Genomic DNA, 25,991 nt, shown 5'->3' with positions numbered 1-25,991 from the left:
TTAACATGTGGACCATTTTCGAGATTATGTCTTCGTGTGTATAGCAAACATACATTGACATCGAAAATTACATCAAGGATCAGATCTTACTATTTCCAACATAAGATTCGATCCCGCAATTCGTTCGATATTAATAATTTACCAAAGGCACGTGCTCAAACCACAGAGAAATCAACTGTTTAGAATATATACAGATATTGCAAATATAGATAAATCGAGATAAATATGTATATTTTTTTAATTGTTATATTTTAATATATACAAAAGCAAATTGCTAATAATTTAACAATGTAAAGGAAAAATGTTTCAAACGTTCAAATCTAAACATCATGTAACATTTTTTATATATTAATGTCCAATAATTTCGGATATGTATTTAAGAAAACGAAAAAAACTCACGGCCATCGAGCACTCTCATCGTTGGTAAATGATCTTGCATCAGACCGACGTAATTGATCATGGTCAGAAATAGCAGATCCGCTCATAAATTGCACAACGATGATTAAGACAAATCCGTGACCGTCCTCGATCGGTCGGACTCCTGTGCGAACTGCAACCGATACTTCTTTATGTCTTGAGAATGCAGTTCTCGCATCTTGCTCTTGATCCACTCGGCTAATATCAACCAGAGAACCTTCCCGCGTTCCCTGAAAACCCGGCGCGCTGATGCGTCCTGACCGGCCACGATCAGACGACGACGACGGCGTCCGCCTGCGTGCTGCACATACAACAACGATTCCCACGGCGTGTCATGCCAGTTTTCATTTACCGCGACCCTTGTCTGTAATATAGATTATTTTCGTCAGATTATCCTTTCCTACAATTTATTTACAATGTCTATAGATACAAAGGTCCATCAAGATTGAACATGCTGAACTAACAATAAGGTCTTTCTAAGATATAGCGTCTATCCTACTAACCAATCTAAAAATTCATACTAGCGTACGTATAATTGTAAATTATAGTAATGTCTAAAATTATTGATAATTACTGAATTTATTGCATTAGTGGTAAATGTCATGATATCTTTTCTTTTATATCTTTTAAAATATAATATTTTCTTTTTATGCTTTTAACAAAAATTATGAATTTAACAAATTACCAAATGCCTTATAATAATCGTGGTGTAGTCACTTTTAGATATTATTGATAATTTCAATCAGTTTGAGCAAATGAATTTCAATATGATTATATTAGACATATTTCAATTTACTTCTTGCGACGGAATAAAATTATTTTTTTATTTTAATATCTCGTCATGCTATTTTGGAGGAATACTCATATTTAAGAGTGCCTCTGAAAATTACATATATGTATATATGAATTTCAATATAAATAAAAAAATCTTGTTATGTCAAGAAATAAAATTTTTTTAGATTTTCAGAAAAACACATAAGAGAAGAAAAGAAATAAAATTTTATGACGTAATAAAATTGATATAATAAGATAAAATCACAGCTACAAGAAATACAAATAAATATATAAATATATAAGTATTACAGATAAAATTGTAAACGTTTAAATGCTACTGGGATATAAAGATGGATTTCATGTTTAAAATTTTGATAAAGTAATGCATACTTACTAGAAGTAAAGTGGTTACTGTATCATCCTGAACGATATTCAGCATGATGAAAAATTTTATTTAGCATATAATATCAATAAGATATTTAAGGACAACTTTTAATGTAGTAGCCAATTAATAAAACTAAGCCGAAAAAAAAAATATAAAACTGTCTTGGTGGAAAAAACTATACTTTAAACATATTTTTTTCAAATAAATAATAAATTTTCTACAAAAAAGAACAAATTTCTCTACAATACAAATTTATTCAATCTTCTTTCTTTTGTACACATAACAGTAACATAAAGAAATATGCAGTGTAATTACAGTGTATCATATATGTTATTTAATGATTGATTTACAAGTTTATCTATTTTAAATTAAATTTCACGGCGGAACATTTGTATCTTTTATTTGGCATTTTTTGTGTCTTTTACCTGGGGTCGTGCTACATCGTATCACACTTTCCACAGCAGTAGATGGTTCGTGGAGTCCTCGCGACCAGCCTGCAACTCGGCCGAAGCTTGAGGTCCGCGAAAGTCCTCATAACCGTCTCCACCGGATATCACCAGGAGTTTACCACGATTGATGTTGTTCTGCTGCGTTTTATTCGATTTCAATGAATAACGATTCACTTTTGGACGAGGGTCCGGTTTCGAGGGATTCGGTGTTTCTACGCAGGTGAGAAAACGCACGTGTCCTGTGTGTCCGTGAGGAATTCCTATGCAGAATATTACAATTTTACTATTTGATTTAACAAAAATCTTACGGTTTAGTGAATGTAAAACATATAAATTTCAATCTTTAAAATCTTTAACCACAATTTTAACAAATTAACTGTTAAAAATAATTTCTCGTACCATTTTTTCTCAAAATCTTTGTAACACCGATTCGTTTCTTATTTATGACAAAATTCTATCAGTTGTACAATAAATCTGAGAATAATTCATATTTTAAATAAGATTTGTTTTCAAATAAAGAAGGGGTATCAATTTTGTTACCACTTAAACAGTAATTTTTTTGGATTTAATAAATTGTTTTTTTCTATTTTAAAGCTTAAAATGTCTTCTTCTCGTTTCTGATTATGAATAGGAAGAATATTTTATAAATCATAACTTTTATTTTTTTCTGAAGAAAGTATACAAAATATAGTTATTAAAAACAACATGTACAGTTGTGAATGAAGTACTTCTTGCATATTTTATTTTTCGACTCAAAAATCTTGCGAAAATTTATTTTCCTTGTATCGGATACTTTGTCAAAAGTATCATTAACGAAAATTACAAAAATTGCATGGTCATAATAGGGAGAAAAAATATTGTGACAAAAAATTACTCAAAGTTAAAAATAAATTCAATTTTTTCAATAATTAAAATTAAAAAAGTAAATAAAAAATTTGTTGAACCTTTCAATCCCCCTTAGATACACCCAGATATATATACATGTGATATTCATAATACGTATATTCACGTAATGATGTATGTTTGTATGTACGTATGTAAGTATATATTTTAATGCGATGAAAAAAACATGACATTGATCGATTGCTCCTGTATCCTTCCACGTGGACGGAGATCGCGCGCGATTTGGGGTGTCAGCCAGCTTTCTAATTATATCGCGGGGCAATAATAACGGCGACACAGGCGATAGAATATGACGTCAATACGCACCAGTCACGATCGGTGGCTGCGACATCCTCTGAGTGGATGGCTTTATATGGGGAATTGGCACGGTGAGCAGCACGCCAGCACTCGTGCCGATCCAAAGCAACTCGTTGCAAGCCAATAGTGCGGTGACCCTGAGACAGGCTGCCTTGTGCTGCCGAATTATGTCATCACAACCTGCAACAAATTTAATGCTTCCGTTAAAATAAATGTCAAATTTTATCTCTTAGGACTCGTTTTTAAAGTTTGTACCAATCGGTTAATTAGTTCAGATATTATTCATTTCAATATATTTAAGAGGCAAATATGTCACACCTAATTTATTTAATATCTTAATGTTGAATAATTAATGGTGAATAATTAATGTTTTTTTAAGTTAACTGGATACCTATCATTTACATAAAAATTAAGTTACAGTCCAACGAGAAAAGGCAATTTTAAATTGATAAGATGTTTACGAAATCCTAAATGTACCATTAAAGTTGTATAAAATTTCGTTATTTTAATTTATGCTTTTTAATTGGCCCTCTTTCTTTACTTATTTGATTTATTCATACGGTAATCTAGATTAACTTATTACAATTGTCCTTTTAAAATAGTTTCTTTAAATTTATCTACTAATTTAATTGGATATCCGATTATTCAAGATTTGAGACTTACTGGCAAGCATTTTGGTAACAGCTGGCGCGATGTTGATATCGGTTAGGCATTCGTATGTACCGGAATGGAAAAGCCTCAGCACAGCGCTGTTGTGTAAGGAAATCCAAACGCCTAAACCTCCAGAGTTTGCCATACAGGAAACAGCGCGGCTCGTATCGCTGCTTACAGTGAACGTGTGCTCGATATCCAGGGTGTAGGTATTCAAAACTTTAACGCTGTTGTGACACCCGCACCAAAGTTTCCCGGAGACAGACAGCATTTTGGTCACCGGTGACGCTACCGTCCCAACGGACACCGTCGTTGGATCCGGAGTGTTCCATCCACCGGCTAAAAGTAAAAAAAAGAAGAATGAAATAAAACGAAGAATAAAATTTGCGCTCAAGACAATTTTATTGCTTAATTACGAAAAAAATTATCAAAAGTCAACACGTACTATGGTCCCGAACATAAACGGTGATGTCTCCATTGGCAAGAGAAACGAACACCTTGTTATCCAAGTATCTGAAATCACGAAGCAATCGCGAGAGTTTAAAATATAATTATGGAAAAGAAATAGGAATAAAAATATAGAAATAAGAACAGTATTCCTATCTTTTTGATATAATAATAAAATAGACCAGAACAACTTACATAATGCAATGCACGCTGCTGCCGTGCTGTATCTTCACTTTGTTTTTCTTGATCCGAATGTTATCGTTGCAGTTATACACGTGAATGCAGCCGTCTTCAGTTCCTAGCCACATTGTGGGCTGATTCGCATCCTCTTCCGTGATAGTATTATCGATACTCGATACATCGCCGCTCAGTGTTACACTGCCCGTATCTGCGCTTGGAATGTCGTCCGAGTCCGAATCGTCAGAGCTCGAGCTACTGCAAAATGCACAAGCAAAGATAAATATTAAACAAAAGCAACATTATGGTAATCGATTCATCCTTGTATATTCGCAGTCTTCTATTCAAACTACGATTACTCTAAACTTGAGGAAAATTTTATGACCAATAATTAAAATAAACTTTAGTATAATTATTTAACTTTAAATATTAATTAATATATATATATTTTTTTTTAAGTTATAAATATAGGCATGAGGTGTGTTAACTGAATCAGTGTTCCGAATATTTATGTTTAACCTAATGAAAGAGGAATAATATGGCCATTATTAATATTCGCCATTATCAATAAATCATAATAGCTAATTATAAACCGCTTAATACTGCCAAGTCTCAAATATTATTTACGCGTCAGTCGCGATTGCCACGGAAGAAATATTACCTGTCTAACTGTATGTTACCGCCGCTAGCATCCACGTCTTGCACCGATATGCTTATACTATTCTTGCTGTTAACGAACGGACTGTTGTTCGACATGCACAAGTTTGAACTGAAAAAAGAACATATTTTAAAATCATGTGCTCGTGCCTCTCTTTCCACTCGTTATTTAATTGCATATCTTGTCGAAATTAATATCAAACTCCTTCACGCATCTGCCTGCATCACCTCACCGATCTTACCCAGGCGTGCACGCGGGTATTCCAGCGACGCAGAGTATCCTGGCGTTACAGACTCCGTTGCACGATGTTACTTGCGGTGGTTCCGGGCTCAAACTCAGCACGCACACCTGACCGACGTAACCGTCGCTGTTACATACCCAGACGTCCTTCGATCCCTGTCCGTTCGCCAACGTCGGTGCCGCGCAAGTAAACTGAAGGCCCGCTCGCGTTTTCCTGATGGGCAAAGGCCCCACGAATTCAGGACACGGTCTCCTGTCAGCTGATAACGCTACACACAGAATGAGAACGTACTTGAAATTGTCTTATAAATTTTTATTATTTAATTAAAAAAATAAAAGATACATAATAGATTGGAAAATTAATTTGTAAGAATATATTTTATACTCTCTAAATTCTTTGGAATGGAATCTCACTCTAAAGAGTGAAAATTGAGCTAATCTTGAAAAAGAGTGACTCAATTTTCAATCTTTAAGAGTGAGATTTCACTCTTCAGAGAGTTTTAGATCCACTCTAAAAGTTTTAGAAAGTACGCGCGCGCGTATGTTTGTACTTCAATCATCTTAAACTGTCACAAATTACAAAATATTTTGTAATTCGGTTCGATGTGTATTTTTAGAATCAATGATCAATATTTTATTAAACAAAATGTCATATTTATTTCTGAATCGCTATTTAACTTTTACACACCTCTTAATTCATTTAACTCTTCATTTAATATTTTGTTATCAATTTGTAAAATTGATAACAAAATATTCGATATATCTAAAAATATATGTTTGTTATATTGCTCTATCGAACGATATAATAAAAGCTATTATATTTAGAATATATATTAATACCAATAAATCATTTTATCAGAAATGGTTTTTTTAACGTGAAATGTTCGACGTGAAAAAGTAAAATTACTCACCGAGCTTCTGTTTGGCTTCATTAAAGCTCTCCTCCCAACTCGCACGCTTGTCAGGCTTCGCGAACATGACGGATATATTCTCGATCCCAGCTCTACAAACGAAGTATATAAGTGTAGTTACATAAAAGTGAGTCACATTACTACCATGATCGAATCATTATGATTTAGGAATTCGATTTTGAGCACGCGTAATGGAACAGTGATCGAAAACAATCTTCTGAGAATGATCAAAGGATCTCACGATGTTAATCTTGTAATATTAAATAAAACGCTTTTCCATTAATACCTCGTCAAACTAAATTTACTTATCGTCATCAATTTCCTTGTTTCAGTGACTACATATAAATTGTAAAATTATAAAAATATAAACATTATAAACTTGTATATTTTGTGTAGCAAGAATTTTTACTCTATAATACTGTTGCAAAGATTGTACTTTTACTTTATCTTGGCATATACAGTAATTAAGGATTCGAGCATAATCGTAAATATTACTTTAGAACAAATTTTATCGTCATTGTTCCCCTAAGTTTCTTATATATATTTCTTTGTCTTGCTTAATTTCCGAGAAACATGCTTACTGAGTATTGAGTGTAAGTTCCAAGCAAGCCAACTGCGAATGCGCCGCGTTTCTTTCTGCCAATTGCCGCTGGGCCTGACTTAGCATATCCTTGATAAGGTCTTCCAACTGTTGCTTGGCACCATGCAAAGTTATGGCCAACTCCTGCAGCTGAGACAACTTTGTACAGTCTTCTCGGAGATAATCCACTTCGCGCGCCATTCGTCTTAAATTTTCATCTTTGGCTGGAAACGATATTGCAGTAATCTCAAGTTTGAACGATGAGTAAGATACTAAATTTGTGTTTCTACGATACCTTTCATTACTTCGAGATCATCCAGTGAGATTCGCATCAACATTTTATACTTATTTGCATCAAGCAGACCGACCAGACTGTTCGGACACGTGCTTCTGCGAATTTTTATCTTTCTTGTATTTTTATTATCATAAAAATTTTCTGTTTACCTTATATTCATGTATAAAAATTAAAAACTATTTATCTTTATGTAAAAAATTATGTAATACGCAAATCATTTACATTAAAGTTCGTATATTACAGATTAATTACTTTACAATTTAGACAATAGCTAGAAAGAACTGCTTTTATATTAATCTTGTTTACTTGTGTTATACTTAGTACTTAAAAAAAATAAGACTAATTATCTGCGTTATATATACATAAAAATTATTTTAAGAAAGCTTTAAATAAATGTTTGGTAATCTAACAATATTTCTACATATTATGTATCTATTAAATTCTTTTTATTAAAATGCTAGATGAAACAAGGTCAATTTAAATAAATAAATCCTCAAAAATATTTATTTTGTCACACTGCTAAGTATAGAATATTATAATAATTGCTGTCTTTATTATTAAAATATTTTAGATAAATTTGCTTACGTTGACGGTTTCCTTATTGTACCGCTTCTGCGCTTGATGCTGGTGATGACGAGGAGATCGGAGAATAAAAATAAAGCCCGTTCCTTCCGTGTGCCCTGATTCGATGCTATGGTGACCAGATCGTGTCGGACGAAAGCTCTATGGCAGAGAAAGCGGACAACGTGTCACACGATGAATTCGATGAATCTTTTTGTCGCGTCGTGGCCAGTTTCCGCTACAGCACGCATCATTATCGGTAATCAATACTCCGATTCTGATGGCTAAATAAGTCCAGTGGAAAAACTATGTAACGCGTATGAGACGATTGGCACAGATTGAAAGGCACGCGAAGTAGGACGACGTTTCTGTCACAGCAATAGTCGATAATTTATTGGAAAACGTTATTCAAAATGGTCTATAAAAGCAGTACGCATCTTCTTAATTATTTACATTTCTAGTAATCAATTCAAATGACTATTCTATAATATTTTTGTTACAATAGCATATAATAATTTTTACATTTATTTAAATATTAGTATCAATATCATGAATAATGATATTGTGACAGCACAAACACCTAGCAATTATTATTATAACTTGACCTTATAAAAAATTTTCCCTTGTACTTAATATCTAAAAACAAAGAAAATATGAATGATGAAGTATGACTTTAAGTACACTCTCTCCAATCCAGTTTGTAAATTGAGCGATTGATTTTATAATTTGTAGACTTATTTCCACTCTTTTGTTTTCCAGCACGCTTCAGCGAAATTGAGTTTCAACATTCTCCGTAGGTGCAAAAATGAGAAAACGATTAGGAATTATCTTCCCGTCGTAATAAATCGCATTATACAATTATTGTACATAAATTGAAGGTATTACGTTGCAAATGATCGTAAATCAATGCTACATGTCGATTGTAAATCCGAGACCAGCTGTCTTCAGAAAAACAAAACTGAACTAGGTATCATCTGCATTCGATTAGTATAAAAATTACAAACTAATATCAGTTTGCTGGTTATTACCTGTCGTTCGTTACGATGCCGGCGAGACCTTCGACAAGGGCCTGGACCTCCCTCAACGTCGTCTGCTGCTGTTCCCATTCGAGCGATTCCCTTTCCGTGCAGTTGATCTTTACAACTAGCTCGTGCACTTCTTTCTGCGCGGCCTGCAGCAGTTCGTAATCAGGATGTGTCGGATCCGTGTGTTTTAGCAACCTCTGGATCAACAGTTCGTACCGCGGGATTTTCTGTACTGGTTTGATCAGCAACTGGTCCAGTCCCAGCTTGCCCTTGTGCTCGCGTTCCATTGTCTAATCATAACAAAGTGTGATCTACCTTCCATTGTTTAATCATAACAATGTGTGATCTACCATCTGGGAGCTTTTTGTAATTTACTCCGAGTTTTAAAATGAGTTAAACGAAACAATAATAGTTATTAGGTACTGTATAGTCACAATAATCTCATAATGATCCAATCGAAATCTTACATAACGATTAAAGCAACCAAAATTATGCTGTAAAAATCCTTTTTTAAACGCCTAAAATATGCTCTGTGAAATTAAAAAAATGCTCTAAAGAAAGGAATATATGCATTTGAAAATTACTTTTTATCGCACAAATTTTCAAAAAATTAATTAAGTTTTTTACTTATAATAACGTAATTATAAATTAGAAAATGATGTGAAATATACAATAAAAATAAATAAAACATGTAAATATTGTGCACATGTGGACGAAATATGCAAAAATATGCTGTAACATATAGGGCTCAAAATACATAATTTCTTATGAAACAAACTTGTATTTAGTTTATTTCTTTATTAGTCAAACAAAAAAAAGATGCCCTATACATATTTTGGTTGTCCTAATAATGATATAAAGAATTAAATTTTTTAAATAAAATGTAGTCGCTTTAGAGAAAGCACTTTGAAGAAATATATATTACATCCGTATATACAGGATGGAGCATTTTAATCGCCCCAAGTGAATATCTCAGAAACTAAAAGAGATACAAGAAAAAGTTTTATATGAAAGTTGTAGGTTTTCTTAGGGGAAAGAAGGTGGACATAACGGGTTTTGATCAGGGGGCACTACCAAGGTCAGAGTCAACATGAATTTTTAAATGAAAACCCCAATTTTTTATTACATATTCTTGTAGCATACCTCGAGAGCTTTCCAGAACGCTATAATAAAATATTTTTTCATGAAGTATTTTTTCATGAAGAAATGTTGACCCTGACCTGACCTCGGTAGTGCCCCCTATCCAAAATCCGTTATTTCCACCTTCTTTTCCCCAAGAAAATCTATAACTTTCATATAAACCTTTTTCTTGTATCTCTCTTAGTTTCTGAGATATTCACCTGAGGCGATTAAAATGCCCCATCCTGTATAATGCCATAAGATACTTTTATGAGCTATCATGAATAAAAAAAAATAACAATTAGTGAAATCACTAATTTTTATGTGCTCCAGAGTAGAACAAAGTCATATTAAGTCATAAAATGCCATGACGTCATTTGATATTTAAAAATAAACTTATAAGTATCAAATATAAGGTCAGAATGATATCCTTATAATATTATTGTGATTTCAGTGTTCTATTTAAGTTCTATTATAAGATCAATGATAAAGCACAATGACAATTTCGAGCTTGACAGTTTAAGCGCGTTTTAGTGTTTAAAACGGTCGATACTTCGTAAGCTCCGAGACGCAAGTTGCCAAGTGTGTCGAAGATGCACCCAGCCTCATGGGAATCTAAGCGGTAAGTAGGCGACGGCGACACCGGCAGTCAAGTAACAAGTTAATTATATCGATAAAATTACGAAAGGTCAGGTTTGATCGCGACGCTTTAAGAAGCGACGTGGAATGAAAAAGTTTCGTATTTAATAATAACCGTCGCGTTATGAAGAGAGAAAAATATATATATATGTGTATGTGTGATATACGAGTACATATACGTATATGTATATGAAGAGTCGCAACGATAGAATGTGCAGCGTACCTCGAGAAATCGTGCGAAGGCCGGCTTCGCTTGGCACGTTGTTTTTATCGCCTTTCTCGCAGACTTCCAATTGTCCAGAAACAGGGTGTATGTCTCCAGCACCACCGGCTTCGTGAACTACAAAGCGACACGAGCTCTTTATATATCTTTACATACCGGTGAAAATGTATATCTCATACACGAAACGCAATTCTATAAAAAAGTGTTATTTAAAATAAAAGTATTTAACTATTACTTAATCCTTCGTTAAATTAAGGATATATTATGGAAATACTCTTGAATAAAAGTTTACATAAAATAAATATTATCTAAATAGATTCATATTCTAAATGTTCAATTTTTAATTAAATACATTTCATTATTTCATCTAAAATATTTGAGATTCAGATTATTTTACAATACATATTCTACTATAAAAGATTTACCTCACAAAAATGTAAGTATGGCATATTTCTTGTTTATTTTTAAATAAAATCAATAAAAAGCTTATATAAATCCATGGTATTAACATGTTTAAGTGCAGGGTGCGCAAATTTTGGGGATAAGAATTTATTAAACTTAATTTATTCTCTCTTTGAAATAGTAATAACATAAATTTGAAGTTACGCAAAATTAATTTTGTCAAAATTTCTTCTGTAATACTTATTAATTGCGCGCCGAATTCCAATACGCCAGAATTAATTCGCGATGGCCATACTCTCGGCCGTAACCGAAATAGGAACAACTTTCGTCTCACGTTGTATCTTTTTAGAGAAAATCCTGAAATATGACGGCATCGCGAAACAATCGCTGTAAATTTATACATGATACACGGAAAAAATGCGGAACGCAAATAAATGCGTTTTCAAAGATAAAAATATTCCGTGTTTATATAAGGAGTGGTATGGACACGCGACGTTGGTCGATTTATTAACGTAGACCGAATAGAAGAACGCGCCTGCGAATTAACTGTACGGTGTCTGTCGATTCTGCTGGCGTCCTGGGAATCTTAACGGCAAAGCGAAACGAACACTGTTGCGCGTGTAATTTATTACGTGTCTGGCTGGAGATATTTGTGCACCTAGTAACAATGTGAACTCACCACATCGAGGAAGACGTCGCCGATCGTCTGCCTGAGTTCCCAGGTGTCCAGTCGCCTACGCAACTCCTCCAAGAATATCTCATGATGACTGAGAAGCGCAGGGATCTAAAATGCAAGTATTTTCCTTCGACAACTTTATCTTTGATTAATAGACATGCAATCGAATAATATTTTGCACGAGATCAGACGGAAATATAAGAATCGATTAAAACGCGAATCTAACAAATAGAGAACTAATTGTTATGTCTGAATTTATTATTAATATTTTCTATAAATGTATATATGTATAATTTATATCGCAAATGCTGAACTGGAAATTGTAAAATTTTACACAAAAATATTATCAGGAACCAAGATCTTCTTTGGCCCTTTATATCTATCTTTGTTTTCTTTTATCAATTTTTACTTGTTATTATTTATATAAAAAATAAAAGACAAATAACACAAGAGAAGTGATGTAATCTCAGCTCAGTTTTTATGCTGCTTTTAAATTTTAGAATATCTTGTTAATAAAATTTTTTATCTTCAATAAGATATAATTTATATAAAAAATGCATAAACTGAAAATTATAAAAATCCACACAAAGTATTATTACAAACAAAAATCCACTTTGACCGTCTATTATTCTTTTCGTTTATTTGTATCAATTTCTATTATTATTGTTTACATATTAAAAAATAAAAGATAATTGTATGATATATCATATAATATAATAAATGCACTCGCATATTCTAATTATTACCTAATAATAATGCCTACATATATATATATATATATATTCCAGTATTATACAAATATCATTTATGTTCAATGAATTTAAGCTCTTCTCTAATGAATGTCTATAACAATGAACTATTAATGACCTCGACTACTTTTCGAAACAATTCATTAATAATTAACATATAACAATTTGTTAACTAATCATTGCTTTAAATGAATTTTAAAGAATTGAGCGGAGTGTTTCGCAGTCGATGATGTTCGCCATTCACGCGGGATCGACTTCGTGGTCAAATTTTAGTCCTAAATCTTTGGTCGATCGGGAGATCGTAAAGACATCTTCCGTCTATATACAACTCAACACACACACACGCAGCATTTAAAACATAACCCCGTGAACAGAGACGAGTTCCTTGGTTCCGCGGAACTTCCCGGATGTTGAGTTACAACCTGTCGACGAGGCATAGATTTATGCGCACGGAATAAGTGCGACGTACATACTTTTAACGACGAAAATACGAAAATAGTCTCGTTTTTATCTTATATCACGTTTACCTGATAAAATATCTCGTCGACTGTTGCGGCATCTACCAGACCGGCATTTTCAGGGCTTTTCAGGGGCTGTAAGTATTTCTGAAACATATTAAAAATATTGTGTTTGATACTTTTCTCAAATGTGACAATAGTCTTTTATCTATTAAGATCTTGATTAAGCTGAAAATATTGTTAATATATTCAAAGAAAAATCCTCTGTTTTTTTTAAATCAACAGTATTGTTACTTTTAAATAAGCAAAGAAATTTGCTTATAAAATTGTTACTTATAAAATTGTTGCTTATAAAATTGTTGCTTATAAAATGTTAATTTGCATATTAAATTGTCTGCAGTTATTCGCAAACGGAATAGAATTCCGTTTGCGAATAATTGCATACTTAATTCTTAATAATAATTTTCATTTATATATATATAGCTTTTTATTACTTAAGCTTAAGAAGATCTACATTATATCAAAAAGTGTTTGCATGCGTATTCTCAGTAGACCTTCGAGCTCAATTTCGTGTCCTTCAAGCCGAAGGAGACTCTGTAAGCTTCAGATGCTAGAATTTCAATGCCGCGAATCGAGAAATGAATTCAATTCAATTAACGCTAACGCCTTGATACCGTAATCCACCGCGGCAAAAAATATATTTCCCGTGGTTTATTTGTACGCTGATAGCTCTTTTCTTATTATTTTTCTAGGTCGCTTCGACGACGTAAAAAATGCCGGGGGCCCCCAAGGCCACTGTTAAATAATCAGCAAACGTGCCGACAACGGTTCCCGTTGTGCGGCAGCCGCGTTGTTTATAAAATATGACAATCAAGCCGGTCGTACGCGCCGTTACGGTGACGTTTAAATTCCGGCGTAACGCTGGATAAAAATCGCCTAGGCTGAACTTCGAAAAAGCCTGCACGCCTATTTTGGAAGCGTAAATAGGAGAACAAGTCCTTACTTTAATCCCTTGTATTAAAATGTGACCAGATAACTCAGGTGGTAGCGATCTAAAATTGTTATTGTCATAATTTGTCAATTTTTATAAAGAATATATGTTCCTATAGTCTAACTTCATTAAATTTGAACCCCTCAGAAAGGAAACAATTTGTTCAACATGCATTATAATTCTTACATATGTGATTCTTTTCATTTTAAAAAGAAATTATGAAAACTTTATTTCTTTAATTAAAAAAATGATATCATTATATTATACTATCAGATTAATAAATTGAATTAAAATACAAAAATTAAAATATAAAAATTTATCAAAAAATTTTGAAAAGTAATCTATATATTATACATATATGTATAGTATATAATATATATACATTTATTTACTTATTTATATTTTATATATAAAAGTATTACGAAAGATGTTTTTTACATTCAGGATAAAAAATTAAATTAAGTTTTTAAAAAAAATTTAATTAATTAAAACAAAATAAGAAATTGTGAAGGCTCATGAATTTGTAATATATCATTTAAAGTGATTATTGATAATAGACAGATCGATATGTACATAATAATGATAGGCATCCTCAATTCGTCTGATAAAGTAGTATTAATTTTCAGACAATATATATCGTTGTACACATCAACGTAATTGTTTGATTCAATAATTATATCGCATTGTGAAACAGCAATGTAATTAATGTAGCATATAAATCGCGTAATTAGTTAAAACAAAGATCGGTCTTATCAGTTCTGCAGCCAATGTTTGTCTAGATAGCTTTTATTAAAGCATCGGCAGCAATCTGTGCAATTGTACAGACGCACGTTGCACGTAATGTGACTCGCGTCTCACACGTGTTCGAAGGTCCGGCGTACTTCCGGTCACGAGCGACTCATGCATGTGCTCGAAAAAATTCCATAAATTTCGATCAATTCAATAAAAGACAACAAAAATTGGAAAATACTTTTCACTGTTAAATTACTTTTTACTATTAAAATCTTAAAAATTAAATATACTAGTAAGTTAGTTAAAATTTATGTCATGTAATAAAGAAGAGCAATAAATTATACCGCTTGTTCTTGTGATTATATTAATTATATATTTTTTAACGAATTCGATCACTCTACAGATTATAAAGTTGTACAAATTTTTTTATTAGAGTATTTAATAAATTCAAGTCAATTCTCTATATAAGTTTCAGCATACATATATATATATATTATATATATTAAGCCGTTCTCAGTGGTATAAAACAAAATAACCCACATAGATAAAATGCTGTACAATTCAGGTATGATTAAAATTTTAAATTGTAACGCTGTATTACATAATGTAGCCAGTAAATATCAATGATATAATAATACAATGACATAACAGTGCATCAACGTTATAATTTCCTGCTCAACAATGTAACTGTTACAATATGTGTTATATTAACTTGTACAATATGTGTTATATTATATTTATATTATTGAGTGAAAGAAGTTATAATATTCATGTAATATTTTTGTTAGTATATACCGGATAAATGGAGAAATATTTACAAATATTTACGCACACAAAAATTTTTATATTAAAAATTACACATTTATGTAGCAAAAATTCTATTCCTTTCGTAAATATTGATATTTCCAAATGCCTGAATGCAACTTGCAATCAATTTTAAAAAATCATGAAATCCGTGAGAAATCCTTTAATAATAAAAAGTAAAAAACATTTTCAGCTTTTAATTTTAGTAAAGTTAAAATTAAAAAGTAAAAGAAGTGACAAGCAAAGTTTGAATGCAAACTGGAATTGTTTGTATGCGGAATATCCATATGGGAAATCGGATTTAGATGAGATAAAAGAATATCATTATTATTCCATGATAGCGAAGCGATACCTTGACATACAGAATCGCCTTGCGCAATTCATTGAATAATCAGTTTCGTGATTCGCCCTTCAGCGGATATTAGATGCATTGTGCCATTAAACAAAATATTCGACCAAGGACGTAAGCGCATGTTGAAAATCAGATTACAAGTACAACGCGACCTTGCGTAGAGTGGGCCTGCCGCCTGTTGCATTTAATGCATCGTGCACTGATTCTCTCTTGCGAATTTTCATATTTCGAACATAAAAATGGACAACCACTTACCATCTGCGTTTTATTATCTGTATTAGTTTCATGCAAATTATTAATTTGCGATTGTATCACATTAAATCAATTAAATCTTTTTCCAGAATTTTGTAAAAGCGATGTATCATAAAATTTTCATCGTATAAATGTGATAACTTCAGATTTTAATTATATTTTATTATATTAATTTATTTTAATTATATCATACCTTTACATTAATTAATAATGTTTATCAAATAATATGTTTAAATATATATATATATATATATACATATATAAACTTTCCGTAATTTTTTAAATAAATTATAAATCCATTTCACCATAAAATATTCACCATAAAAGTTTAAGAAACATTGACTTAAATAATGATTTTTATTATCAAAATCACATTATATCAAAAAATCGCGATATAGAATTTATTAGTAATGCATCGTTTTTTATAACAATTTTTCAACCTTGGAAATAGGGCTACGATACGTGTTTAATCGCTTTTGTAATATTATGCAAGCGCATAAATCGACTATTTCCCGTAACTATTCGTTGCAATCCGGTATTTAAACCTATTTCCGGTGTTTAACGAAAAGTGATTATGAAGTTGGGAGTAGAAATTTAATGAAAACAACATGCCGGACGTACAACAACGACGTACTTGGGTCGAACGAGCAACAGCTCGCTGAAGCGAAGATGTTGTTCAATCAAAGTGAATAAACGAGCGGGGGTGTGTTTGTTTACAAGACGCAAGGACGAATCGCAGTTCCGACGTACGACGGTGTAGCGCCGTTTCTTTCAACGTCGCGACTTGAGAGATCGATCGACTCTCTTGACCATCCTAGTTCGGAATATTTCTTTTGAAAAAAGTCAATTTGTCTATATTTAATCTTTTCCTTCTTACGAGTCTCGGAAGTTGAGAAAAATTATACGATCACTAACATCAAAGATTTCAAAAAAATATTAAAAGATACAGGTATACTACGTTCTAGAAAAAAACTGAATCAAATTCTGAGAAAAAATGAACAGCAGATCATTGTTATACAAGTCAAAGAAATATAATTTTAATTAGTTACAAGTTAATTTTAATTGAACAAAAAACACATCTTTTTAGGATTTTTATTTTTTTGGTTTACTAAAGAACTGCATTTTACGAAGAATTGATCTTTCGTCAGATTCGATTCAATCAATAAATATACTTACATTGACTAGTATTTGTAGCGCCTCCACGTAGGATCGTTCCGTATCGTAAAGCTCCACAACCACGTGAGTCCTCGTGTCCTGCAACGCAGAGAAGACAATCAGAAAAGATGAGTACTCGTTGAGTGACATTACGAGAGAAGGAAACGTTTGACCGAGATGAAGAAAGAGAGGGAGGCGACCGAACACTGCTGTCATAGCTCGATTATTGCATCGTCTCGTGATGAAGATCGCACGTGTGCTTTCGAAAGATGTACACGTGCGCGCTTCACGTGCGTACATGCGATGCGTTTGATTATGGTCGTTATGCAACAATGACATCAAGCCGCAAGGTATTGAGGCTTGTGCATTGGGATGCATGTCGACAAGACATCGAAAGACGAAGTACTCTAATCCTGAATGACTAATATATATGACATAATAAAACGCTTTCAATTCACCTCAAAATCCTTCACAAAAGCGTTTTTACCTTTATAATCATTATATCTTTCCTTTTTAACTATATTTTTTATATTTATTTTTTTCCTTTGCTTCTAAATCCCACACGTCTTTAATTTATAAATAAAGATATAAAAATTATATTTAACACACTTAATATAGAAATAGATAAATGTTTCTTTATATATATATATTTTTTACAAGAACATATTTTATAATTACAATTAAAAATAGGAAGAAACTAAAAAAGGAGAGATTGTCTGACTTATCTGATTTTTAAATGAGACAATTAGGATTATTTTAAAAGTACTTTCGCAGTATAGTACGTCAAAAGTTTCAACGTTTACTCAAGGTGCTCGGAATGCTTTTTCATTCAGAATTAGCTGTGCCTAGTCTATAAACATCAAAAACAAGAACTACCCACGCGCTCGGAGGTGACGCGTTCGTTATTCTCGCTATCCACCGATGGCTGACTGACGAGCTTGTGATCAGCGTCCATTGTCATCCACGTAGGCCACCTGTACTGATATTTCGTAAGCATTGACGCCCTCCACTTGCATAGTAATCCGAGCGATCGCGCGGAAAGTGCGTAGTTTCGCAATCTTCCGAAATCGATGCACCACGAAGCGCGTCCAACTGTAGAATATACACTCGCGTCTCGTGCGTTTCCGGTCTCTCACTTTAATCTATTCCGCTTGGCGGAAACGCCGGGACGAAACCAAAGTAGCGCTCTTAAGCTTCCGCACGTAAAAGCTGCACTCAAACGTTTTATTCTTGGACTCTTCCTACGAACTTCAAGTCGATCGCGTTCGAACGCTTCTCGACTCGGTAAACTGTATCGATAAAGCAATTAATATATTTGTATAGCTTTGCTTTCGAGTTTCATGAATCTTGTAAATGATAAACAAAATCAAATATAGCCTTTACTGCGTATTTCTCATTTTAATTGAAATAATTAATGATGTAACGTCCCAGAAAATTATTATTATTATAAAAAGAAGTTTAACGTTCCAAATGACTATTGATCCTTGTGACTAACACGGCAAAGCCGCATGTTTCCGTCCCTCCAGATATTTCTATATATTTCTACCTCTATTCATATTCAACATAAGATTTCTGAGAAAATTAATAATAAATTCTAGGAAATTTCCATGATAAAAAGAGTTTCCAAGAAACCAACGCAAAAAATAAATAATGAAAACAAAAATGCTCATATTTTCAATCTATATTGACTGTCACGATACTCTTTGAGAATTTTTTTCGCGTGTATTATTTCTTTATTTTCAATCGCGAAAGTTCATGATTTTCGCGAAATTTCCAACAGTGTCATTTTTCAGGGAAAATCCATATTAAAAGAGAGAACACTTTGAACCTGAACATCAATCACCGCGAACGATCGGTATAACGAAAGTTGCGCAAATTCCGGCTCGAGATAAATGGAAAAGAGCTTGGCTATCCATCGGCGCTCGTACGTGCGTCGTATCTGAAACCGGTGCGCGTGTCAGAGAAAAAAAAAGCTGTGTGTCTCTCAGCGTGTCTGTACGCCTACTCTCGATACGCTCGGACAGGGCCTCTTTAAAAGCTCGTGGGAATTTGCACGCGGAGCTTTCGCGCCTCCGGACGATCGCGCGTCGAACGCGTTGAACGCGTCATATTCACGAACCGACCGGCCGCTCGTTATATTTAGCATCGTGACTAAAGACCCCCCGCTTCGTCCCGTCAGCTTGCAAGCTCATCCGCGCTACCTTTCTCTCCCTCTCTCTTTTTCACGCCCCGATCTTTCTTCGTCCTATTGGGTTGGACCCAGTTACGGAATCAATAATGACCCCTTGATCCCGTAAGCACGAGCATAATCATCCGTTGCGCGATCGCTTAATTACGTGAATTCCCTTTGCTAATTAGTCGTACAGTTAGATCACAAACGTTCGGCGTTTATCCCTACATTTAAGCTTTCACCTTGCTGAAAAGCAGAATGTGCGTAATTAAGATTTTTCTTAACAAAAAAGCTTTACGTAAACTCTCTACGAAATAAATGCTCCTTCTTTTCTGTATACAATTTATATTATTTATTAAAATTTAAAATAAAGATGTTTTAAAACGTTTAAATTCCATCATTTCCCATAAAAAAAATAAATTATCTAATAGCACATTGACAATTGCAATTGACTTTATTACGTGACTGAAATTCCATTACATAAGGCGATGCTCCATTATGCAAGCACTTAGTTTTATGCGTACACGCGACAGATATCGAATACGCCAGACAGAACAGTTTAATTGTTAATCAGTACTTTTGTGACAATTAAGCTTGAAATCTGAAATAGACTAATGTTCTGCTTTCTAATTAGAATAAATTATATACTTATCATTGATAATCGCACTGAAAAGAATATTAAATTTTAATAAATATTTATTCGAATGAATATTTACTAAATATAAGTACTATATATACATAAATATATTTATTTGATACAAAAACCATTAATTTGATTTAACTATCACTTTTTTATTGAGTAAACATTTATTCACTGTAATTGTTTACTTACAGTATTCAAAGAAATAAATATTAAAATTTATTGAATTTTTTTCACTGTATTGTTGAAAGAATGATTGTGGAAATTGCAGAATATCTGTTTGTCTCATTATTATGTAAAACGTCGATCAGCTTCGATAAACAACATGTTACTTTAAATAAAGTTAAGAAATAGATTCATGCGCAGAGAGGGATTTCGTTGCAATTCATTTGCGGAATTTCGAGATGATTCAACGAGACAAGGTCACGAATAGATGTTCTCGCGATGTAGTCATGACATAGAGAAAAGGAAACGCACATTTCCTGATACTGAAACGTGTCGAAGAAGAAAACTCACGATCCCGACATTCGGACGCGACAATTCTTCGATCGACTTGCATGACAACTTCTAACTTGCTTTCAAAGAAATATATATCATAGCTAGAATGGCATAAGAAACAAGAAATCTTGATGTAAACACAAAATATAAAAATATAAGAGATCTTGAAATGCATGAAAAATTGAATAAAGCTCGTCTGACAAAGAGACCAGCTGATTCAAACGTAGCTTTCCAGTGGCACAAAGTGATCGACATTATTTGATTAACTCTTAATTATTAGATACGCGCACGGAATAATTAAGAATTTTCCTCAGAAACACTCAACAACTGCAGAAAAGAACCGTTACATTATATTTGATCTTATCATGATAAAAACATATTTTAATAACATTTCCTATCATTCTTTTTATAGCACTAAATGTTGTATAATAGTAAATATAATAAAAAAGTGTACCTAATTATTTCCTAAAAAAAGTAAATACAAAATTTAGGTAGAAAAGGGTATTAAAAATTGTAGAATCAAATTAAGTATAATTCGTATGTTATAAACCATTAAATATTCAGAAAGTTTTACGAATTAAATTTTAACGATGAAAAAATGCAAGTTTTATTCTATTTTTTAAATTATAAATAGACTTTAATACAATAAAATATTAATTATTTTTTATATTAGCTATATCGTAAAAAGAGAACTTATTGGGAAAAAGTCACAGAAATTTGAAAGAAAAAAAATTGTATGGCAATCGTTCGCTCAATATAACGAAGTATATTAAACGTCTGATCATTAAGAGCTTGGCCGCGCACGTGCGACCGTGCTTAAACGAGTTGAAAAATGTTCACTTACTTACAGGTACTTATCCGTACGCCTTCATGTCGCTTTAAAGTGCCACGCGTCGCAAGTAAACACTTTCAACGTAAGTTTGCACGTCGACGAGGCTCGAATGAAATTACAACCTGTTACGCACGACGGAGGCGTCGCGACGCGCCTGTAATTGCACTCGGTCGCCCGCGTTACTTCAATTCTCGCCAAGAAGAGAGAGAAAGTGAGAGAGAGAGAGAGAGAGAGAGAGAGAGAGAGAGAGAATAAAAAAGGGTCATAAATCGAAGCGGAGCGATACCTGAATCTTGTTTGACAGCCATATCTCATGTATACACAACTCTGGCTATGGTTATTTTAACCTAACGAAACGGATGACACAAGATGATATAACACCGCGCAAGCAAATCGAGGGATGATATAACGCAAAACGATTACATTGATCGAGAATCGATTCGAACGAGGTAATCGTCGCTTCTGTTCTCGAGTAACAATAGATGTATTGTCGAATCCTAACAAACGCGCCAGACTTGCTTTATTTCCTCTTCCCGCCGAATTTTCCATCGTATATAAATATAAAATGCCGATAACTTTGCAATTCACCGATATTTTCAGAGTATACTCTTATTTACGAAAGGATTGTTTATTTAATGCGAGAAGAGTATTATTTAACTTTACATAATTTGCGCCAATGCCCTAAAAAGCTTTATTGCGTAATATTATAACAAGCTGCATCTGACAGAAGTGTTATTTTATCGTCAAAAATAAATGTACGGTATCTATTAATTTATCTGTAAGCCAAATCGTTTACTTCTACAACTTTGAAGCATTTAATTCTCGATGGAAATGCAATTCACCTTTCTAATCTTATCATGTTGCACAAAATAAAGGGCGCGCGAAATAAAGATCGCTAAAACATTTTGCGTAAGACACCTATTGTTAAACTAAAGCTTTTCTATAACAAATAATTCTTCATTCTCTTTCCATACAATCGAATAACACATCTAATCCCAATTACTCACGAGCTTGGATGATTTGAGATTAACATCGAGAGATTGCTCCTCGACGTATAAAGCATACATTGAAGTTTTCGCGCGACGTGCCGGAATCGCGTAGACCAAGACACTCGCGATAATCGGTCCCGTGTTATCTGCTAGCTACCTGTCGTAGCATCACATCGTGCAGATTATTATTATCGATTTATCGAGATTTTTTTATAGCTCGAGAGAGGAAAAAATCTAGAAACCGTTTTGCAAGAACAATATTTTCTTATACGCACGTCCGATTTATCGATACTGGGATCGAGAGTGATCGCAGCGCGAGACAGCGATTTCCGCGTGCTGTCCTGCCGCAGCTTTTCCGCGAGAAGCAACAGTTAGACGCGGCGTTACGCCTGAAACTGGCGACCCGTCGCACAGCTACTAGGAAGCTGATCGATGTCCAAGAGAATAGCGGCGGTGGAGAGAACGGAAGCCGGGCGTCAGGACGCCGGCGCGTACTTTTCACGTGGATTACACGCGCTCCGTCGCCGTATCCTGCATCACCGCCACCGTCCTTCCCCTCCTACGACCTTGTCCTACGAGAAAACGAGACGCGACCTTGCAATGAAGCGCCAGGTTAACCCTTTTGAACCTCGTTACTGTGCAACAGGTCCTTAATGCCGGATAGATTTGGGCGGAGATCGTTAAAAGTGAACTATTCCAAAATTAATGTTACTAAAAATTAATTTCAAACCGTTAATAAATTGATTTTAAACCGTTTCAACTTATGGATGGATTTATAATTTTTATTATTTATCTATTGTTGTTTTATTTATTATTACTACGTGTTTGTTTAACCTGAATGTGGACTCTTTGTCTTGTTTTATTGGTCTCACAAGTAGAGAGAGACCAATATGATTGTATCGTGGATCAAGCTCGTGTTAGTATCTAACCATAATAAAACAAAACAAAACCAAAATAAAACAAGCAATTTAAACTGTCAAACGTAATGTTTATTTAAAAGCATAAAAATTTACATTTAATTAAACCTGAATGTTTTGTGTCACACAGAACTCTTCATCAACAGTACCAAAAAAATTACAAATGAAAATCAATAATATAAATGAATGAAAAAAAGAATAATAAACTGATATGACACATTTGAAAAAAAAAATAATATAATGGATCAACGAACACATCTCTCTCCATTTGTGAAATCAATGAAACAAAATATAGGCCGATATTTATTCATAGTTTGTTCTTATTTTAAGACCATTTTAAGTAATGTCTTAAGATACTAATACTGCTTTGTGATTGGTTTATAATATCTTAAGATTATACTTAATACGATATACTTAATACGATCTTGAACATAAGAACCAACTTCGGCCAAGGAAGCCAAATTCAAATTGAACAAACGCATAATAATAATAAATAAAATAATAAATAGATAAATAATAAAACTTGTAAATCTATTGCGAGTTAAAATAGTTAAAAATTAATTTATTTACGATTCAAAATTAATTTTCGTTTTCTATTAAATTATTAGGTATAACAGAGAGATTAGATAGGTAAAACTAATATGCTCTATATACTCAGTCGAGTAATATATTCAATCTCAATTACGCAGAAATACGTCGAAGCAACCAAGACACAATACGGCCTGATGTGATCTGTTACCATCGCGTTACACCGCTATAACTATCTATATTATCTATTTATTATTTATTTATAGATAATATTTTTACTAATATCTTTTTCTTGGGATCAGGATCGAGAGATTACATTTTACGATATATGTTTCGTGCTGTAAAAACCATGAGAAGGTATCGCCTCGTAAAACTTCTCTTTAGAGTCTATATGTACCATTCGAGATATCAATAAAATCCATGGTTTGCTTAGTTTATTTTTCGCGACTTATGACCATTTCTACCACTGTAGATTCCCCAGTAGTACATGTTTTGGTTTTATATACGTTAAATATTAGATACGTTTAGAAGACGTATATAAAACGTATATGAACCAATAGATGCTACCTAGATTAACTTTAATCTCGGTTCGACTTATTCTTCGTCTTTTTCTAATACTTTAAGCTAGAAAAAGATGAAAAGTTAGAACCAAGATTAAAATTAAAAGAAAAGGGCATTATTCGTCTTTCAAAAGTAAAAATCATAAATTGTTAATAGAATTACCGTAAATGTAATTAAAAGCAAAATTTTAAATATTACAAAAATTTTGAAAATATTCACAGTTTATGCGATGCTTGAAATTAAAGCTTAGCATACCATTTAACATCCTGAACAATCGTCGGTCGCATTTAAATTTAAGTCGCACGTTTGCCGGCAGACGCGATTCGATTTTACGACGATGTTCGACCGGGACTACGGCTCTCAAGTCGTTCGCGCGTAACCGTACATTTTGTTCTTTCAAATAACAGATCTAATTCATAGCCGAGCGGCATTCTGGCCCGTAAACTCGCTCGAAGGTGCGCTCGCTCACACGCTCGCGACCGCGAGCGCGTTCCCGCGCCGCGGCGAGCCTGGACTCACGCCCGAATAAACTCGTCCACGTGAAGATTCCGTTAAAGAAGTTGAACGTACGATTTATGCAAGCCGAGAGTGCAAGAACAATGACCGGCTGGCTACGTCGTTTCACGAAGACGCGCGGCTCTTGTGTTTACCAGCAACAGACGAGTGAAAGGAATTGATAAGCTCTTGAAGCGAATTCGAATACATACCGTAATAAACAGACATATATTAAGGCGACGCTTCTTTCTTATTCGACAACGAGAATCAATTTCCGCCACCCGCGCTCGTTCACCAGAAGCGGCACAACCATTATTGCTGCTCGAAATGCATTCCGATGGGAATCATCAAGTATAAAGCGGAAAGGAGGGAGATCTTTTCAATGCACGGTTTTTTTATTTTTAAATCCAAGCAGGTACAGAATATATAATTCTGTTAAAAATTATTAATTGACATAGTAAAGATCACAGAGCTCTGAATAAATTCGATCATTTGTAAATATCACCACTTTTTATTAAATGTTACGTAAATCTGATTAAATCAAATCTCAATATTTTATGTTATTAAAAGATCATTATACATTTTGGTTTTATTGGGAGGTTTCATTTTTTATCTTTTATAGCTTTATAACAGAATTACTTAAACTATGTTCAAAAGACTCATAGATATTGCACTCGCATATTAATATAAATATATAAACTATATAAAAAATAATTTGACATGAGTGAAAAACATTATATTTGGTAAAGGCAATTCTCCGTGCCTAATAAATATATGTCTTGTGAAATATTATTTTCAATTCAAACTAACTATGCATCGATTATTTGTCGGTCTTGAAGCACAGCTCTAAACCGAAGCTGGAATAGTAATATTACAAATTAAATTGACAAGCAATTTAACATTATTGATGCAAATAAGCATCTTAGAAAGCTATTAATGATTTGATGCTAATAAGTATCTTAGAAACTATAAATAATTCATTATCGAGAATGTTACGCTCGAGATTCGAACTCGCATCTCTCTCTCTCTCTCTCTCTCT

General features: G+C 33.3%; 1 protein-coding gene across 10 annotated transcripts in view; it reads right to left on the bottom strand.

Annotated features, from left to right (window-relative positions):
- Positions 1–364: 364 nt before the first annotated feature.
- Positions 365–25,991, bottom strand: part of LOC108729471 (rho guanine nucleotide exchange factor 17) — a 57,620-nt gene continuing 31,993 nt past the window's right edge. For 6 of the 10 annotated variants that reach the window (XM_018458607.1, XM_018458606.1, XM_018458611.1 and 3 more), the window contains 17 exons: positions 17,344–17,421; positions 13,106–13,183; positions 11,833–11,937; positions 10,752–10,868; positions 8,774–9,060; positions 7,770–7,907; positions 7,185–7,279; positions 6,891–7,113; positions 6,310–6,401; positions 5,400–5,667; positions 5,162–5,269; positions 4,519–4,758; positions 4,322–4,389; positions 3,889–4,215; positions 3,235–3,408; positions 2,002–2,285; positions 365–781 (listed from right to left, as the gene is read on the bottom strand). In XM_018458607.1, the coding sequence (XP_018314109.1) occupies positions 2,023–2,285; positions 3,235–3,408; positions 3,889–4,215; positions 4,322–4,389; positions 4,519–4,758; positions 5,162–5,269; positions 5,400–5,667; positions 6,310–6,401; positions 6,891–7,113; positions 7,185–7,279; positions 7,770–7,907; positions 8,774–9,060; positions 10,752–10,868; positions 11,833–11,937; positions 13,106–13,183; positions 17,344–17,421 (2,661 nt within the window). In that variant the 3' untranslated portion in view covers positions 365–781; positions 2,002–2,022. Of the gene's footprint in view, positions 782–1,580; positions 1,613–2,001; positions 2,286–3,234; positions 3,423–3,888; positions 4,216–4,321; positions 4,390–4,518; positions 4,759–5,161; positions 5,270–5,399; positions 5,668–6,309; positions 6,402–6,890; positions 7,114–7,184; positions 7,280–7,769; positions 7,908–8,773; positions 9,061–10,751; positions 10,869–11,832; positions 11,938–13,105; positions 13,184–17,343; positions 17,422–25,991 lie in introns of those variants that run through there. The other 4 variants (XM_018458610.1, XM_018458616.1, XM_018458609.1 and 1 more) reach the window with 3 other exon arrangements.

This window comes from Mycetomoellerius zeteki, unplaced genomic scaffold, assembly GCF_001594055.1.
Source record: "Mycetomoellerius zeteki isolate Tzet28-1 unplaced genomic scaffold, Tzet1.0 scaffold735, whole genome shotgun sequence".
Taxonomy (NCBI): Eukaryota; Metazoa; Arthropoda; class Insecta; order Hymenoptera; family Formicidae; genus Mycetomoellerius; species Mycetomoellerius zeteki.
Note: the sequence above shows the minus strand (reverse complement) of the source record. Positions and strands in the feature narration are given on the sequence as shown.